The 17,044-nt window shown below is 45.0% G+C and overlaps 5 protein-coding genes across 5 annotated transcripts; 3 read left to right on the top strand and 2 right to left on the bottom strand.

Moving 5' to 3' along the window:
• The first annotated feature begins 43 nt into the window (after positions 1 to 43).
• Positions 44 to 2,878, top strand: LOC117135416 (putative sodium-dependent multivitamin transporter). Its single transcript, XM_033295568.1, has 2 exons — positions 44 to 1,272; positions 1,330 to 2,878. Exons 1-2 carry the CDS (start codon positions 291 to 293, stop codon positions 2,109 to 2,111), a joined length of 1,764 nt encoding a protein of 587 aa, XP_033151459.1. The 5' UTR covers positions 44 to 290; the 3' UTR covers positions 2,112 to 2,878.
• Positions 2,879 to 7,090: 4,212 nt separating this feature from the next.
• On the bottom strand, positions 7,091 to 13,877 carry LOC117135414 (phospholipid-transporting ATPase ABCA1). The gene is made up of 9 exons (XM_033295567.1): positions 13,635 to 13,877; positions 13,073 to 13,574; positions 11,878 to 13,020; positions 11,276 to 11,828; positions 10,255 to 11,211; positions 9,970 to 10,198; positions 9,723 to 9,908; positions 8,767 to 9,669; positions 7,091 to 8,189 (listed from the first exon to the last, which is right to left on the bottom strand). The coding sequence occupies exons 1-9, from the start codon at positions 13,856 to 13,858 to the stop codon at positions 8,009 to 8,011; spliced, it is 4,878 nt and encodes a 1,625-aa protein (XP_033151458.1). The 5' UTR covers positions 13,859 to 13,877; the 3' UTR covers positions 7,091 to 8,008.
• Positions 13,878 to 13,920: 43 nt separating this feature from the next.
• LOC117135417 (40S ribosomal protein S18) lies at positions 13,921 to 14,789 on the bottom strand. The gene is made up of 3 exons (XM_033295569.1): positions 14,681 to 14,789; positions 14,358 to 14,543; positions 13,921 to 14,297 (listed from the first exon to the last, which is right to left on the bottom strand). Exons 1-3 carry the CDS (start codon positions 14,681 to 14,683, stop codon positions 14,028 to 14,030), a joined length of 459 nt encoding a protein of 152 aa, XP_033151460.1. The 5' UTR covers positions 14,684 to 14,789; the 3' UTR covers positions 13,921 to 14,027.
• Positions 14,790 to 15,039: 250 nt separating this feature from the next.
• On the top strand, positions 15,040 to 15,779 carry LOC117135413 (DNA replication inhibitor plutonium). The gene is made up of 3 exons (XM_033295566.1): positions 15,040 to 15,145; positions 15,200 to 15,604; positions 15,661 to 15,779. Exons 1-3 carry the CDS (start codon positions 15,130 to 15,132, stop codon positions 15,762 to 15,764), a joined length of 525 nt encoding a protein of 174 aa, XP_033151457.1. The 5' UTR covers positions 15,040 to 15,129; the 3' UTR covers positions 15,765 to 15,779.
• A 154-nt stretch (positions 15,780 to 15,933) lies between these two features.
• LOC117138399 (proliferating cell nuclear antigen) lies at positions 15,934 to 17,027 on the top strand. Its single transcript, XM_033300475.1, has 2 exons — positions 15,934 to 16,178; positions 16,238 to 17,027. Exons 1-2 carry the CDS (start codon positions 16,071 to 16,073, stop codon positions 16,910 to 16,912), a joined length of 783 nt encoding a protein of 260 aa, XP_033156366.1. The 5' UTR covers positions 15,934 to 16,070; the 3' UTR covers positions 16,913 to 17,027.
• Positions 17,028 to 17,044: the final 17 nt, after the last annotated feature.

Raw genomic sequence — 17,044 nt, 5'->3', positions numbered from 1 at the left:
CCGTGCAAGGCCACACTAACCGCTCAGCTGATCAGTTATTTAACGGTCGTAGCCTCGGCGAGAACGTTTTTTTTTTTGCGCGGAGATTTCGCGAGCACGCGTCTTGTTTTACGCCGTTCGCCGTGCACTTGGACGTACTTTAGAAAACGTTGACTGCGCCAAAGGTCACTGCTGGGCAAGAGGAGCGTCCAATCGCCGCTGGTGGTGACGCTTGTGGAAAAATCAATTAGGGCCAGTGACGGACGTCGAACTTCCAGTTCTGTGACAAGCGGAATCCAGTCAACAACAACATGCCCGTGGGAACGTTCGACGCCTGGGATGCGGCCGTGCTGATCACCATCCTGGTCATATCGGCTCTGATTGGCATCTACTATCGGTATACGGGCGGCAAGCAAAGGACCACACAGGAGTACCTGATGGCGGACCAGAGCATGACCACTTTTCCGGTCTCCTTCAGCCTGATGGCCAGCTTCATGTCCGCCATCTCACTGATGGGCGTCTCCAACGAGTCCTACGAATTCGGGACCATCTTCTGTGTGATCAACATTGCCTACGTGCTGAGTACGCCCATTGCCGCGTACTTCTTCCTTCCTGTTTTCTATAGGATGCGGACGACCAGTGTGTACGAGTATCTGGAGCGGCGCTTCGGCCAGGCCACCCGTCTGTCCGCCTCCCTGGCCTTCACCGTGCAAATGGTGCTTTACATGGGCATTGCACTGTATGCACCAGCGCTCGCTTTGGAAGCTGTAACCGGCATTCATCGATCAATGGCCATCGTGGTCATTGGACTGGTGTGCACCTTTTATTCTACACTTGGCGGCCTGAAGGCGGTGCTCATCACGGATGTGTTTCAGTCCTTCCTCATGTTTGCCGCCATCTACGCCGTGATTGCAGTGTCGGCCATTAAGGCCGGCGGATTCGCGGCCATTTGGGAGGTGGCTGTGGAGCGAGGACGCGTCAACTTCATTGAGTTTTCATTGGATCCCACCGTGAGGCATACGTGGTGGTCTCTGATCATTGGCGGCATGGTCACTTACCTCTCCTTGTATGGAGTTAATCAAACGCAAGTGCAGCGACTCCTGAGTGTCCGCAATTTGAAGAGCGCTCAGTCGGCGCTTTGGTGGAACCTGCCCATCCTAGGAATGCTTAGTTTTAGCACCATTTTCAGTGGACTGTCCATATTCTACTATTATCGAGATTGTGACCCAGTGCTAAAGGGACGCATTGACAAGCGGGATCAGATCATGCCCCTCTTCGCACTGGAGACTATGGGTAAGTAGGAAAGACATCCAATAAGGAATTCCATTATTTGATTTCTTTTTTCGGCAGGTCAATATCCTGGACTGTGCGGGCTGTTCGTGTCCGGAATATTCTCCGCCAGTCTTTCCACGATTTCGTCGGCAGTTACCTCGCTGTCGGCTGTAACACTGGAGGATTACCTGAAGCCCTTGTACAAGGCGATATTTAAACGGACGCTAATTGACTCCAAGTCCACGATGCCCACCAAGATTGTGGCATGCATCTTTGGCCTACTGTGCATCGGGCTGGCTTTTGTGGCTGGCTCCATGGGCGGAGTTCTCCAGGCCTCGCTTACCATTTTCGGCGTGGTGGGCGGCCCTTTGCTGGCCATTTTCACACTAGGAGTCTGCACTACGCGCAGCAACCAAAGAGGCGTGCTGCTTGGCTTCCTCGTTTCCCTAATAGTTTCCTTCTGGATGGGATTCGGCGGACCCAAACCAAAGCCAGTTACCTTGGAGTTTAGCACAGCGGGTTGTGAGAATGCCACCGCTGTAATGGCGCGTGCCATCGAGCTCAGCTCAAAGAGCAGTGGAGTGGTCATCGAACCGGACTACTTCTGGTTATATCGAATTTCCTACTTGTGGCTGAGCGTGATCGGCTTTCTTATCGCCGTGGTCGTCGGCTATGGCAGCAGCATTGTGCTGGCTCACTTTGGAAAGGCAGAAAACGCGGAAATCTATTTGGACAAGTCTCGGAAGCAGCTGGACTACGATCTCTTCGCACCCATGCTGTCTCGCCGCTGGCGACGCCATGAAGAAGAACAGGACCAAACTGCCCAGGACGAAACGCTCACTAAACTAACTGAGCAGTAGTTCCGCCCGGCTTAGATTTAGTGTAGAATATATATACATATAAAAGAATTTCCAGAAGGCGTCGGCTATTTGCTTAGTCTTGTTACGGATGTCGTACCTAAAAGTGCATAACTATGTGACCTTTTTGTATACCTGTGTGAACGAAACTGGCATACAGAGCGACCAAAACAGAGTCTTCCATATACATGTAAACAACGATAATTAGTAGTTAGTAGTCGTGTTGCAAATGTTCACAAGCGCGTCATTAAGAATAGTCAAATGTTTTTTACAATAACGTATAAAAAGTAGGATTCTACCTCAATGAACTTTTACAGAGCGACAATAATCAATTTGAAGCCTGAAAGCGTGTTGGCCGACTACTTTCCCATGTTGAGCATTGGCAGCCACAATGCGCCACATAAATGATTGATTTAGTAGTACATCTAATTTTAATGGGTTATTTATATTCATACCTTATAGTTACTCGATATTGTCATACATAGTTACTATAATAATCATTCAGCTCGAAGTCGGGATTTTAGATATACACTACAGTGAGCACCGCCTATAAATAGTTACTACATGGCTCTTAAATCATTACATTGCGCCACAGTGTGAGTTCTGTTTACTTATATACCTCTACTATATGTACACAAATATACTATAGACTAATTATATACTCGTGTCGTGTCGCAATCAACCATTGAACAATAACTCGCAGCAGTGAAAGTTATGTGTATTTGTAAAGCCAAACTGCTGATCATTAAAGAAATCTGTTCTACAAAAAGTGTGATTGCCTTTTTTTGCTGCTGCTGGGGAAACATGATACTTGCAATCCCCAGCTGCAGCTTGGATGGAAATAATTACCTCGGTTGGCTTACGGCTCATGTGTGTTTTCAGAAATCACGATTTGTGGAATACTTCCTGCGATAAGCAAATTCGTACGCTATCAGCTACCAAGGTTATGCGAGGCTCTCCCAACATTGCTCACTCGATGAGGAATCTATTTCGGAACGAATGCCATAACTTTCAAGCGCTTACCTTTGCCAATTGACTATTGCGCCATGCGGGAACAAAGTCTAATTGAGGGTCGGAGACAGCAAATTGCTTAAAATTGGAGAAGCCATCGGGGTCAGCCATGTGAATGGTTTCGCCTGTAAACAAACGCCAATTGATAGATTTGTCGAAACATCATTAATAAGCGTCTTCGACTAGCTCTTGTCGAACGCGGTTGTAAAAATTGAACGCTGCGATCGTTATCTTCTGTTCTCTCTGAGAACATTTTGGTGTACATTAGATATTTTCTGTTTTCTTCTTTAATTGTGATATTCGCAAAGGACTACAATCAAACGTTCAAGTGATGCAATTGGTGATGCTGAAGCATCTGCCGTTGAAAAAATGCGTACTAAAAGGAATAAACCACTAGTGGAGCGCCAGAACGAACGGGGCTCCAAGCAATTTACAAATTATTTTCGTCCACTACAAACTTTAGACGATGATAATGATGATAAACCTATTGAAACGGACACACTTGATGAAATAATAATCAAACCACCTCCTATAACATTAATTAAACAAAATACAAAATTTGTACACGAGCTAATGGCTAAAATTAAAACTGATGATTACTTTATTAAAACCATCTCAATTGGAATTAAAATATTTTTACCAAATATGGACTGTTTCAATGCAGCTTGTAACCAACTCAAGGAACATAACTGTGAGTTCTACACGTACGATACTAGATCAAACAAGCCATACAAAGCCATTTTATCCGGGCTGGATAAACTACCAATTGAAACTGTCAAATCCATGCTACAAAACCTAGGATTACAATGCACCGAAGTCAAAATTGTGGAAAAGAAAACTAAGTCTGATCATGAATTATTACTGTACATTGTTTATTTCGTTAACAAAAGTATCACAGTAAAGGAACTGCGCAAAAACTTTATGTATGTCAACCACACTAAAGTACGCTGGGAGTATAAAGTGAAATTGCAGAATAAAATTACTCAATGCTACAATTGCCAACTATTTGGACATGGATCAAATAATTGTTCAGTTAAAACATCATGTGCCCATTGTGCTGGATCACACCAGACTGCCGTATGTATGGACGTAAACAACAAAAAATGCGCTAACTGTAAAGGCGACCATCCATCGACAGAACTGACATGCCCATGCCGAATTTCTTATCTCAATTTACTTTCCAAACGCTCATCACAACGCATTGGAAGAAATAACTTGGAAGCTCATGGAATGAGGAATTCTAAGCAACACATCGCTCCATCTGCTCTCTTTGGAAATCAACCCCAGATCTCATTGCCTACTCAAACTAAGAGAGTGCAACAACTCAACTTTGGTAGCTATAGTAATGCACTCACCAATATTCATACTTTGCCTAATCCCAAAGCAAATATCACAAATGAAACTAATCTCTTTTCATGTGAAGAGATAAATTCTCTTTTGTCTGAATTAATAACAAGACTTAATGAATGCTCCAATAAGGGAGAGCAATTTCAAGTAATTTCTCAGTTAGCGATTAAGTATGTTTACACAAACAAATAATTTTATTGATAATTTGAATATTATGGCATGGAATGCTCGTGCCGTTAGAAACAAACGTATAGAACTGATCAAGTTCTTAGAAAATAATCACATTCACATAGCACTTATAAATGAAACGTGGCTGACTCATAGTGACCGTTTTAATATACCCGAATACACTATATACAGAAATGACAGGAAGGAAAGTAGGGGAGGCGGCGTTGCCATTGCAGTTAGTAACACATTGATACATGAACAAATACCCTGCATTAAAAGTCATGTTATTGAAAATGTAGGTATACAAATCAACACTGACTCTAATTCCAGTCTAAAAATTTACTCTATTTACTTTGCTGGAAATACTTCAAAATGTATTCCTAGTTCATGTGATTTATCTTGGGACCATAATCATTTAAAAAGTTTGTATAGATCTGATCTCCTTAAGATCTCACAAATAAATGGAAATTTTCTAATTTGCGGGGACTTCAACTCGCGCCACAGAGCATGGAAGTGTACCCGAGCCAATGGTTGGGGCAAAATTCTCAATGAACTTTCAGACCTGGGAAAATTCAGTATTTTGTACCCTACGCAACCCACATATATTCCGCATAACCATAAAGCAAAAGCATCAACATTGGACCTATGCCTCACTAATATCCCTAACCAGCTGGCTAATCCAGCAGTAATGCAAGAGCTTTCCTCTGATCACCTACCAGTGGTTATTAAATACTCTACAAATTTTATGCGCAATGTAAAAACATATCCGATTTTGGGAAGGGCAAATTGGGCGCTTTTTAAGAGAATTATAAATGAAAGGCTGATGGTTGAAGAGGTGGTTGTCAACTGCTCACAGATATCGACTTTGGATATTGATAATTTAATCGGCTCTTTCACTAGAGTAATCAATTATGCCTTTCTTAAAGCAGTCCCTCATAAACCTATACATCACTCCAAGCTTACACTCCCTGTACATATAACTGAATTATTTAAAACAAGAAATATTATCCAAAGACAATGGTTTAGGTCACGTCATCCATTATTAAAATCAAGATGTGATCATTTAAATTACATCATACGAAAAGAGCTTTTCATTTATAATAATGCAAAATGGAACAATAAACTTCAAAAGCTGGATAAATGCAGCAAACCCTTTTGGAATATAACCAAAGCAATTAAAAAAAGAAAACAAATTGTTCCGTGTCTAAGTAAAGCTGATGAAATATACGCTTCTGGAAAAGAAAAAGCGAATATTCTTGCTGATGTCTTTCAACTGAAGCATAATCTGACACATTCATATTCAAACCAAAATACAATTGACCAAGTCAAAATATCTTTACAATCTATAGCTGAAACCCCAAACAACATCGCAGAAATTTGTAGAGTCACTTATCCAGAGGTTTTTTCAATTGTAAAAGCTCTCCATACTAGAAAATCTCCTGGAATTGATGGAATACCTAATATATCCTTGAAAAACCTTCCTACAAGCGCCATTAATCATATTGTTAACATTGCCAATCACTGTCTTCAGGCAGGCTATTTCCCACGGGATTGGAAGATAGCAAAAATAGTTCCAATTCTCAAACCAGGAAAACCTCCTGATAACCCTGAAAGCTACCGACCAATAAGCCTATTAAGCGGATTGTCCAAGATTCTGGAAAAATTAATTAAATTGAGATTGGTGAAATTTTTGGACATACACAACACACTACCAACGGTACAGTATGGTTTTAGAAATGGTCTAAATACCATACTGCCGACCTTAAAACTAAGAAATTATATTAAAGAAAGTATCCAATCCAAACAATCTGTAGGGCTGGTTACACTTGATATTGAGGCTGCATTTGATACTGTATGGCATGACGGACTGTTGCACAAACTAAAGATGATTGGAACTCCCATATACCTCATTAAAATAGTTCAAAATTTTTTGACACATCGATACTTTAGCGTTAATTTGGACAGTAGTCAATCTGCTAGACGAATCTTAAATGCAGGTGTGCCACAGGGTTCTGTCTTAGGACCTACATTGTTTAATATTTTTACACACGATATTCCACAAGCTACAAACTGTGTACTTTCACTGTTTGCTGACGACGCCGCTGTCTACAGTGCTGGTTTCTCGTACAGCGAGATAAATCAATCCATGCAGAGTTACTTAAATGAATTAGACATATATTACAAAAAATGGAAAATTAAAATTAACCCTAATAAAACGAATGCTATATTTTTTACAAAAAGAAGGAAACCTCGTTATCTTCCTGATAGACAGTTGCGAATACTAGACTCTCCAATACAATGGGTTGACAACATTCGATATTTGGGTATAATTTTTGATAAAAAACTAACATTTAAATACCACATCAACAACACAATTATGAAAGTTAATAAAATTATTTGCACACTGTACCCTCTAATAAATCGTAAATCTAAATTATCAATATCCAATAAGATCATAATTTTTAAAACAATTTTTAATCCAATATTAATGTATGGGTCACCTGTTTGGGGTAGATGTGCTCAAACTCATATCAAAAAACTTCAAATATGCCAAAACAAGCTGTTAAAATTAATAATGAACTTACCTTATTACACAAACACTAAGTACCTACATATAAAAGTAGGTGTACAAAAAGTTCAACAAAAAATACAATATTAACAATCTTTTGTTTCAAGTCTTAGTTTTTTAAGTTAGTTGTAAGTCAATTAAGGTTTTTCTTCTCCCTTGTTTTCCTTAATAAATAATAAATATTGTTATACAAAAAACTAAAAACAGGTCAACTAGACATAATTAATAAATATTTCAGATGAAAGCCTTAGCTAAACACTGTAAATACCAAATTATACCATTAGCTTTAATGAAATGTACATATATATATAAGGGATAAAGCACAAATAAATAAAATAAAAAAATCATTAATAAGCCCAGACCACGCTCGTCTTGCGCGTGGAAAGTTTTCAGAACGGATTGGGAGTTCAAAGTACCAACAGACACACATTTTTGGCTAATGTTCTGGCGAAAGAGGAGACCAAAAGCGTTGGATGGACAATAGTTACGCCATAACCGATTCTTGTTTACTCTAACTTAGGGTGCGATTTCCTATTTTTAACCATATTTACGTTGACCAACGAGAATCTCAAGGCATTTGTTTGCATTCATTAGCAACGTCATAAAATATAACCATACAGATTTACATATAAGAGTATCAATTGGCCGACTGTTGATTGTTTAGCCGCTTTTTGCAATGCCAACTGATGATTTGGGCCATTTGTTAGCATTTGGAAGCAAAGCTTTCACAGATAGTTTCGCTGATACGATAAGGTGTTCGTTTGGATAGCATTCATTTGTGTGATTCATTGGGGGATTTATGGTTCTATTGATTGTGCTTCCTCACAAACTCCATGAACACATCCTGGAAAGTTGTATGACTGACCGAGTAGTAGAGTATCTGCAGCTCATCCTTCAAGTTCTCCATGTAGTCGAAGATGGCGGACCACTTGATCTGCCCCCTGGGAATGCAGAAGGTGATCATGCCGCGGTAGGAGTACTTCTCGCTGGTGGGAACAATTAATTATAATTAATTAAATATATATAACTCTTAGATCTTTAAATAAATTACCAGATATAACTATGATTTGTACCTACTTTAATATGTGAGTTCACAATAACTTTCCTTTAATCAAGCATGACTTCTTTAAACACAACATAAACAAGATTATTTTCAATTCTGCGCCAGTATGCGCGATTTACCCAGACTATAAATAAATATATTAATTGTAAATAAACCGCAGTTCATATCCAAAGTGAGCAGCAAATGTTTATGTAGATATCTTTGTGTGTGCACCAGTGTATTGAAAATTTCAATCTGCTGTTGCAAGTGCTGAATATCGATAATTAGCAATGATCGTGACCCAAATAAAACGAAAATAGAAAAACCTACTTTTTCAATTCATATGGATACTGTTTTAGTTTGTTGCATTTTTTCAGAAAACTTTGAGGCGATAAGTAATTTCAAAATATGCATAGAAAATTACTCATACGAAACGTATGCCAAATATAATCTGAGCAAAAAGCTTGTGAGCCCATATGCATTTTCTGATACAATATATATATTATATATACTTTATATACCTGACCGTACTGTATGGATGGTCCCTTTTGAAGACCTCCTCCAATTCCCGCAGCAACGCCTCGTAGTCCTTGCGCATGTTCAATTCCGAATTTGTGGTGTCCGGCTGGGCTCGACTGGTCCCCGACTTCTTGACTGGTTCCACTGGAGGATTGTGATGTCTAAGCAAGTGCGCCAACATCATGCGGCGAGCGCCCACTATGCTTCCCATTTCATTATCGTTTGGGGCCATCATAGTGAGCCGCATCCAATTGTCCCGGTCATCGTCCAATTCTGCTCTGGTGCCCATCTTCACCTTGACGAAAATGCCCATGTTGAAGCGGTGCTTCAGACGCGACAAGGATCCGTAGCAGAGCAGCGAGCCGTGGTCCATGATGCCCACATTGGTGCACAGAAACTCGCACTCCTCCAAGTTGTGCGTGGTCAGCAGAATGCTGCGACCACCCTGGCGGATGCCGTCCAAAATCCTCCATATCTCGTACTTGGCATGCATGTCCACGCCGGCGGTGGGCTCGTCCAGGCACATGAGCGAGGGCGCCAGGGTGCCCATGGCAATCATTAGCTTCCGCTTCGTTCCATTGCTGTATGTGCTGATGCGCTTGTTCATGTGCGGCACGAGTTCAAAGCACTCGGCCAATGACGCCACCAAGCTCTTGATATATTCCTTGCGAATGCCGTTGATCATGCAACAGAAGCGCAGCGCATCCTTGCCAGTCATGAACGACGAGAGCATCGGTTCCCGCGGACAGAAGCCCACGTGTCGCGAGGCGTCATTGGGACGCGTCTTCAGGCTGTAGCCCTTGATGTGAATGCTGCCCGCCGTGATCGACTCCATGCCCACGATCATGCGGAAGGTGCTGGACTTGCCAGACCCATTCCTGCCCAGCAAGCCAACGCACTCGAACCTGGAAAAAGATGTTGTGACTTAGCTTCACCTTCATACTTAAGTGATACTCACGGATTGAGATCCAATGTTAGGGACCGTACTGCCACAAAGCTGCCATAGCGCTTCGATAGGTTCTTCAGGATCAGAGGAAAGAAGGCGTAATGCGCGGTGGTCAGGTAGGCTAATCTCCGCCGGATTTTGTCAACTTCTTTATCCTCATCCTCGTAGCGCGGGTATATCTTTTCGTTGCGAATGGACCTAAACAACAATTGGTAATCGGTTAGTATTACGTTTAGAGCACAATTGATCTCAACATAACTTGAAGACATAGTTTAGTCGGCGCGGAACCCATGCGAACACCACAATGATGAGATACACCGCTCCGCCGAATATCAGGTGAAGTAGCGCCTTCAAGCTGTAGGTACTCGTACGTATCGCCTCATACATTCCGCAACACAATGAATAATGTGGATGGACCAAAAGCACGGACTCAATAACAGCGTACCGAGCTTGCGGACTCTTTGGGTGGATGAAGAGGGCCAAGACACCTGGAAACAAAGTTACCTTACAGTATCCAAAAGGCATACAATGAAGCCATAATTACCTATCATATTGATGTACAATATAATGCTGAACATCTTGCCGAAATCATGGGACATCAGGCACAACATATAGGTGAATGAAATGGCGGAGAACCCGAAGGCAAGCAACTGAACTATCACGGGCAACACGGAACCTATTGTGATTCCGGCGACCACGATCAGAGGCAAGATCATTGCGATGTAAAAGCAATAGTCCCAGGACAGGTGCGACAGCCAGTAGGTGCTCCTGCTCACCCCGCTGCTGAATTGCTGATGCTGCACTTTGGACCGGCGCTCAAGGATCGGCAAAACTGCAAAGATGGTGGTGCTCAGGACAAGGTAATGGAACACAAGCACGGCGAACTCAATGGTGCTGGCGTAGATCAGTCCCCGCACTGCCTGCTGCACCGTATCCTGGTACGGTTTGTTCACAATCCGTATATCCAGTTGGGCCAGCTCCTGCCCAATGGCCGCGTACACCAGGCCCAATGAGAGTGGAGAGCCGTGCTTGAGCTTGTTGTTCGACCAGGCGACGATCGAGTTGGCTTCGCTGTCGAAGGTGGCGCCGGCCAAAAACGTATGCTGCACCTTCACCTGATCCGACTTCATCTCCGCCAGGAGATAGTCATCGATAGGAGTACCAGCCGTACTCCGAACTGTGCCTCCCTGCCCGATGACATTCGCCATGTAGCGTCGTTCAAACCTATTCCCCTCCGCTGGTGAATCGATCACAAAGACCGCCTTGGGGTAGATGCTCAAATCCGTGACCAGCAGCTCGCACAGATGATGATCGACCAGGAAGATGAAGATGGCAAACGAGATGATGAGCAGGCAGATGATGATTGGCGTCGCAATGATCGTGCAGTAGAACTTGCGGTGGCGCCAAGTGAACAGACTCTTCTTCCCCACGATCGCCCGCCACTGGTTGCAACACTTCACGCTACCATCGTCCTCGCGCACTTCGAAGGTGGGCAGGAGATCTGGATATTGGATTTTAGTGCTTATAAAGATGCTCAAACATATGTATGCACATATTCCACTTACTGAGCAGGGACGACATGGGCGATGGACTGGACAGCAAGTCAAAGGAGCTAATTCGGTTCCAGGACTGCCTCATATCCTCCCCCATCCGCAGAAAGACACTTCCCAGCGTGGGGGCACACACGCTGATCTCTGCCAGATTCAGTTCGCCTAATGCCTCCTCCAGCTCCAGAAACAAGCCCGCATATTGCGCCACATGCTTGGTGGGCAGCTCGTAAGTCACGTAAATGCTGAACTCGTTGTGCAGCTTGATGTCCGGAAAACGGATCTGCAGAAAGTTCGTCACCTCCGCCACAAAGCACGTGTCCATCTTGGTGCAGATCAGCAGGTAAGATGAGCCCGTGCCCGCGATCTGGGTGAGAAAGCCCATGGTGCCGTATCCGATCACCTGGGCGTCGCACAGAACCACAATCTGATCCGCAACCACCTCGGCCTCATGCATGTTGTGCGTGGCCATGATGATGCAGCGACCCTTGCGTTCCCGCCGCAGCAGGTCCCACATGCTGCTGCGCATTGCAGGATCCATGCTGGTGCCGGGCTCGTCCAACAGGAGTATCTGGAATGCAGGAAACCTACACTAAAGGCCACAAGGATAGGCGTAGTACCTTGGAGTTTCCGCACAGATTGCAGCACAGCATGAGCATACGCTTAATACCGCTCGGCAGATTCTTCACCTTGGTGTTGGCAAAGTCCTGCAAGCGGCCGATCTCCAGATACTTGTCCGTCTCGGCAGAAGCCTCCCGCCGGCTCAGTCCCTTGAGGCGGCAGTAGAACTGGAGGTGCCATCGTGCGTCAACCTTCTCGAACAGCACATTGTGCTGCGGGCAAATGCACATGGATTGTCGTGCTTTCCTCTGATTGGTGGCCAGGTCGTAGCCGTTGATGGTGATTTCGCCGGCGCTGGGACTTAAGAAGCCGGCCAGCAGCATAAAGATTGTCGACTTGCCCGAATCGTTGTGGCCCAGAAACACGGTGATCTCGTCTTGGTAAAAGTTCAGATTGAGCTCTTTAACTGCAACCGATTCGTTGAAGACCTTTTCAATGTTCCGGGCCTGTACGATCAGGGGATGGCCTCTGATGCCCGTCTCCTGCCCTTCGACATCGAAGTCATCGGATCGAGGTCGCCTATTCCATCGACACCAAAATGAACGCTGGACCGGAAAATACCACTTTCTATTTCGATAACTCCTCAGCTGTTCCATGTAAGCCAGCACCAGTATGCGCAACACGCAGCCAAACAGCATGAAGAGGAGGATGGGGCCCAGGTGCACAAATTCATCCCAATCGGTGCGCTTAAAGAGACAACTCCAGTGCATGCCCAAGCGGAGGTTCTCGCTCTTAATGAACTGCTGCAGCCCCATGGACAACGAGCTGTTCAGGAACAAGCAGACGAATATGGTGCGCGGTAAAGTGGGATTATAGCCCATGAGCAATAGGCGCCATGGCAGGCAGCCAACCAGGTGCACGATCACTATGGCCACTTGCACGCCGACCGTGTCCGAGAAAAAGGACGAAATCATGAAGGCCGACGTGAGGACCTCCAAGTTGTAGACCAGCAGAAAGAACAGCACCAGCGACGAATCACTCAGCGAAAAGTAGCGCCACCTCAGCAAGAGAACCATGAATACGGTGGGAATGGACAGGAGCAGGAAGGCCACCAGAAACCAGGACAACCAGTATATCCATGCCCTCACGCCCATGAGTTCCAGCATGTCCCTCAAATGATCGCGCCTTTCCATCACAATCATCTAAAAATACCATCAAGCTAGCATAAATGGAAGTAAATAACTTAGTGCATACTTGGGCAAGATATGCGGCGGATATGGTGACGGGCAGGAAAAGAACTCCGCACAAAGCTACCCTATTATCCAAGTTGTCCACTTCCGCGACATCGGGATAGTGTTGCAGGATTACTTCCGGCAGGTCGACGGCTTCGTTTTTGGCCCTGATCAACGCCTCGCTGAGCTTGGCTTGCACAACCAAAAATCCCTCCACCTGATAGTAATCAATGTCCATTTTGGAGTGCTTCAAGATCGAAGTGTTGTCCCAAACCATCTTGGGATTCTTGCGCAGGTGAAGCGGAAAACGCAGGCCCACCGTGACATTAACAGGAAGCTCATTTATGTCGCTGAAGCTGTCGTCAAACTCAATGCCCACGTAGCCATATGTATCCTTTCCTATCAGCGCATTATTCAGTTCAGAGGCGCTGGCAAAGGCCTGACTGCCCACGGCCTTCAGATCGTGAACGACATCCTCGATGACAGCAGCCAAGACTAGGTTCTCAGGTGAGTAGAATATGTACCTGGTTCATGTGGTGTTGTCAGGGTGGCCTGGACTATTGTGGCAATCGGCTTATACATACGGCACTTTGGTTGTGATGTTGACGGGCGGGTACTTCACCGACGTCTCCTCTTGCGGCTCTCGGAACAAAGCTGTCGCCGCATAAACGAGGAAGACGACGATGGGCCCCACAATGATCACGCTGGTTAGCGTATTGGAGAACTGGAAGCGGGCCGTCTTGCATATGACCAGCCACAGCAGGCATATGCTGCTCTGCGGATTCACCGGCGATTCGCCACTGGACATATTCGTACAATTTAGATGACGCCAATACGTAAACAGATTAGAAATATAACAAACTTCACGTATACTCCGCACTAAAACGTTCCGGCTTCCGTGTTTTCTTTTATTTTGTGGTTGATGTGAAAATTAAAGTCGAATCGGAAATCCGTTCCGGCAGGGAACGCTGCTAAGCTTACTTCTTCTTGGACACACCCACGGTGCGACCACGGCGACCGGTGGTCTTGGTGTGCTGGCCACGCACACGGAGGCCCCAGTAGTGACGCAGACCACGGTGGGAGCGGATCTTCTTCAGACGCTCCAAATCATCACGCAGCTTCGAGTCCAAGTTGGAGGAGGTCAGCTGCCAGTACTTGCCATCGATGATGTCCTTCTGCCTGTTGAGGAACCAGTTGGGCACCTTGTACTGCAGAGGGTTCGAGATGATGGTCACCACCTTGTCGACCTGCAAACATGGAATTTGGGTTGGTGTGTGTCTCGAACGGATTGGGCGTGCTCAACTTACCTCCTCCTCGGTGCACTCACCGGCGCGCTTGGTAAGATCGACATCGGCCTTCTTCAGCACAATGTTGGAGTAGCGGCGACCCACTCCCTTGATGGCGGTCATGGCGATGCCCACCTTGCGCTTGCCGTCGATGTTCGTATTCATGATACGCAGGATGTGCTGGAACTTCTCTGGGATGACGAGCGACTGCAAGAATGCAACAAAAAAACATTAGTATAATGCATATAAACCACGCCATTTTTGCCAACAGCTAACGGCATTTGCAATTTACATCCTATTTGTCGCTTGGCGCTAAGAATCGCTAATATTTTAGGGTAACTCACCATTTTGCCGTTTATATTCTCGTATTTACTCCTCACTGTAAAGAATTAAGAGATATTTTGGTTTAAAATTTTGGCAAAATCAAATGGGCAGCACACTACTCACCGGAAACGGGAAAAGAAAAGAAGGCCGAATTAATGTGGCTGCCTGAGGCGGAGTAAAAGACCTAAAATTGCCTGCCACGTTCCGTTCGCGTGCTGTTAATAGTACGCCGTGTGCTGTTAGGCGCACTCTGGTCCATCACTAATGCAAATTTAAAAATTCAAAAGGCGCCGAACTTTTGTTCAATGAAAATGCTTAAAGTGCCACTTAGATATGCTCTCTGTGCACCTTTGAAACATCAAACAACATATCTTATGTTACTTGATATCTTTAATTTTATTCCCCGCATTTCGTAATAAGTTATAGCGTACTGCATCCCTAGAGCACCGTTAAATGAAAGCTTTGCAAAATGGGTGAAATAAATGGTAAATAAAATTAGCAATGCGAATTCCTAATAATGATACAAATTTGCATTTAAGCGCTCAGCTGCGTCGGACAGGATGATGTCGTTTCCCTGCGCATCGTGTGCACCATGGCTCGCGACGGCAGGCAACACAACCTCGAGGATGTGGACATGTATGGGAACACCGCCCTATTGAAGGCCTGCTATTTGGGGCGATTTGAGTGCGCCCGTACGCTGCTGGAATTCGGGGCAAACATCTTTGCTATGAACTACTTTGGCCAAAATGCCCTGACACTTGCCACTTATGCTGGGCATTTGACTTTAGTAAAGGAGCTGTTGCGACGCAGATCCTACAAGGATTTCAATCTGTCTTCGATGATACCGGCTCTTTGTGTGGCTACACTGCAAAAACACTCCGCCTTAGTTGCCTATTTTACCCAATTGGATCCGAGGGGCGTGCAAGAAACTCAAACAGTGCATGGTTGGTAAAAATCAAGTGTATTTATAAAGTAACAAAGTAAAAGAAATTTATTTCAGGTCTGGGAGTTGCTGAGCTGCGTGGAATGATTAAAGCTGCAGGCCGCTTAGATAAGCGCAATGCGCGCTCCCCTCCCACTTTTATTACCAATCGTCTGCGTTAATGTATTGTCATATTGTAATAATTTATTCATTTTTTTAAATATATATATATTCTTTTAACAGAACATATGTCTGTTTTGTTAATCAAACCAGTTGGCAGGTTGGCAGGCCCGCTGGCTGCTATCGATAGATTCAGGCGATATCGCCCGTGGCTTTTCACATCCCTATCCCGCTCATTTAGCCCGCCTGAAAGTATAAAAAAAACAGCCCACGTTCATCATTCATACGAAAGTCACAGCCGCGGCAACATTACTGCTGTTGAATTCTTAAGCCCGTCACCAGTATTTAAATAATAAAACACATTCAATATGTTTGAGGCACGCCTGGGTCAAGCCACCATCCTGAAGAAGATCTTGGATGCCATCAAAGATCTGCTCAATGAGGCAACCTTCGATTGCAGCGACTCCGGCATTCAGGTACAAACTGCACCAAAAAGATCTTAAATGCATATCCTAACACCTTGTTCAACCCACAGCTACAGGCCATGGACAACTCCCATGTGTCGCTTGTCTCGCTGACCCTGCGTTCCGATGGATTCGACAAGTTCCGCTGCGACCGCAATCTCTCCATGGGCATGAATCTGGGCAGCATGGCGAAGATTCTGAAGTGCGCCAACAACGAGGACAATGTGACGATGAAGGCGCAGGATAACGCCGACACCGTCACGATCATGTTCGAATCGGCTAACCAGGAGAAGGTATCCGACTACGAGATGAAGCTGATGAACCTCGACCAGGAGCACCTGGGCATACCGGAGACGGACTTCTCGTGCGTGGTCCGCATGCCGGCCATGGAGTTCGCTCGCATCTGCCGCGATCTGGCGCAATTCAGCGAATCCGTTGTAATCTGCTGCACCAAGGAGGGCGTCAAGTTCTCGGCCAGCGGCGATGTGGGCACCGCCAACATTAAGCTCGCCCAAACTGGCTCTGTCGACAAGGAGGAGGAGGCCGTGATCATCGAGATGCAGGAGCCGGTGACGCTGACCTTTGCCTGTCGCTACCTGAACGCCTTCACAAAGGCGACGCCATTGTCCACCCAAGTGCAGCTGTCGATGTGTGCAAATGTTCCGCTGGTAGTAGAATATGCGATTAAGGATCTGGGTCACATTCGCTACTACCTGGCACCCAAGATCGAGGACAACGAGACATAAGTCAGCTGTGCTCCTCATATTTATGTTCCCCCATCGTCACCACGTTCACTTCATTCCTAACTTTTAAGTAAATCCGCATTTTTTGATCAATAAAAGCTATACTGTGTAATGTTAACTGGTTGAGTTGTACAA

This window comes from Drosophila mauritiana, chromosome 2R (assembly GCF_004382145.1).
Source record: "Drosophila mauritiana strain mau12 chromosome 2R, ASM438214v1, whole genome shotgun sequence".
NCBI classification, from domain to species: domain Eukaryota; kingdom Metazoa; phylum Arthropoda; class Insecta; order Diptera; family Drosophilidae; genus Drosophila; species Drosophila mauritiana.
This window is presented reverse-complemented; position numbering and strand designations above follow the sequence as displayed.

Bases quoted from the DNA above. Each gene is read 5' to 3' on its own strand.
- LOC117135413 (XM_033295566.1), top strand. The intron at 15,605-15,660 runs GTTGGTAAAAAT...AATTTATTTCAG, and splicing joins AGAAACTCAAACAGTGCATG to GTCTGGGAGTTGCTGAGCTG.
- LOC117135414 (XM_033295567.1), bottom strand. From the start codon at position 13,858: ATGTCCAGTGGCGAATCGCCGGTGAATCCGCAGAGCAGCATATGCCTG. The intron at 11,829-11,877 runs GTACTACGCCTA...CCTGCATTCCAG, and splicing joins ATCTGTGCGGAAACTCCAAG to ATACTCCTGTTGGACGAGCC. The intron at 11,212-11,275 runs GTAAGTGGAATA...TCCAATATCCAG, and splicing joins GCCCATGTCGTCCCTGCTCA to ATCTCCTGCCCACCTTCGAA.
- LOC117135417 (XM_033295569.1), bottom strand. The intron at 14,298-14,357 runs GTAAGTTGAGCA...CCATGTTTGCAG, and splicing joins GTGAGTGCACCGAGGAGGAG to GTCGACAAGGTGGTGACCAT.
- LOC117135416 (XM_033295568.1), top strand. From the start codon at position 291: ATGCCCGTGGGAACGTTCGACGCCTGGGATGCGGCCGTGCTGATCACC. The intron at 1,273-1,329 runs GTAAGTAGGAAA...TTTTTTCGGCAG, and splicing joins CTTCGCACTGGAGACTATGG to GTCAATATCCTGGACTGTGC.
- LOC117138399 (XM_033300475.1), top strand. From the start codon at position 16,071: ATGTTTGAGGCACGCCTGGGTCAAGCCACCATCCTGAAGAAGATCTTG. The intron at 16,179-16,237 runs GTACAAACTGCA...TTCAACCCACAG, and splicing joins GCAGCGACTCCGGCATTCAG to CTACAGGCCATGGACAACTC.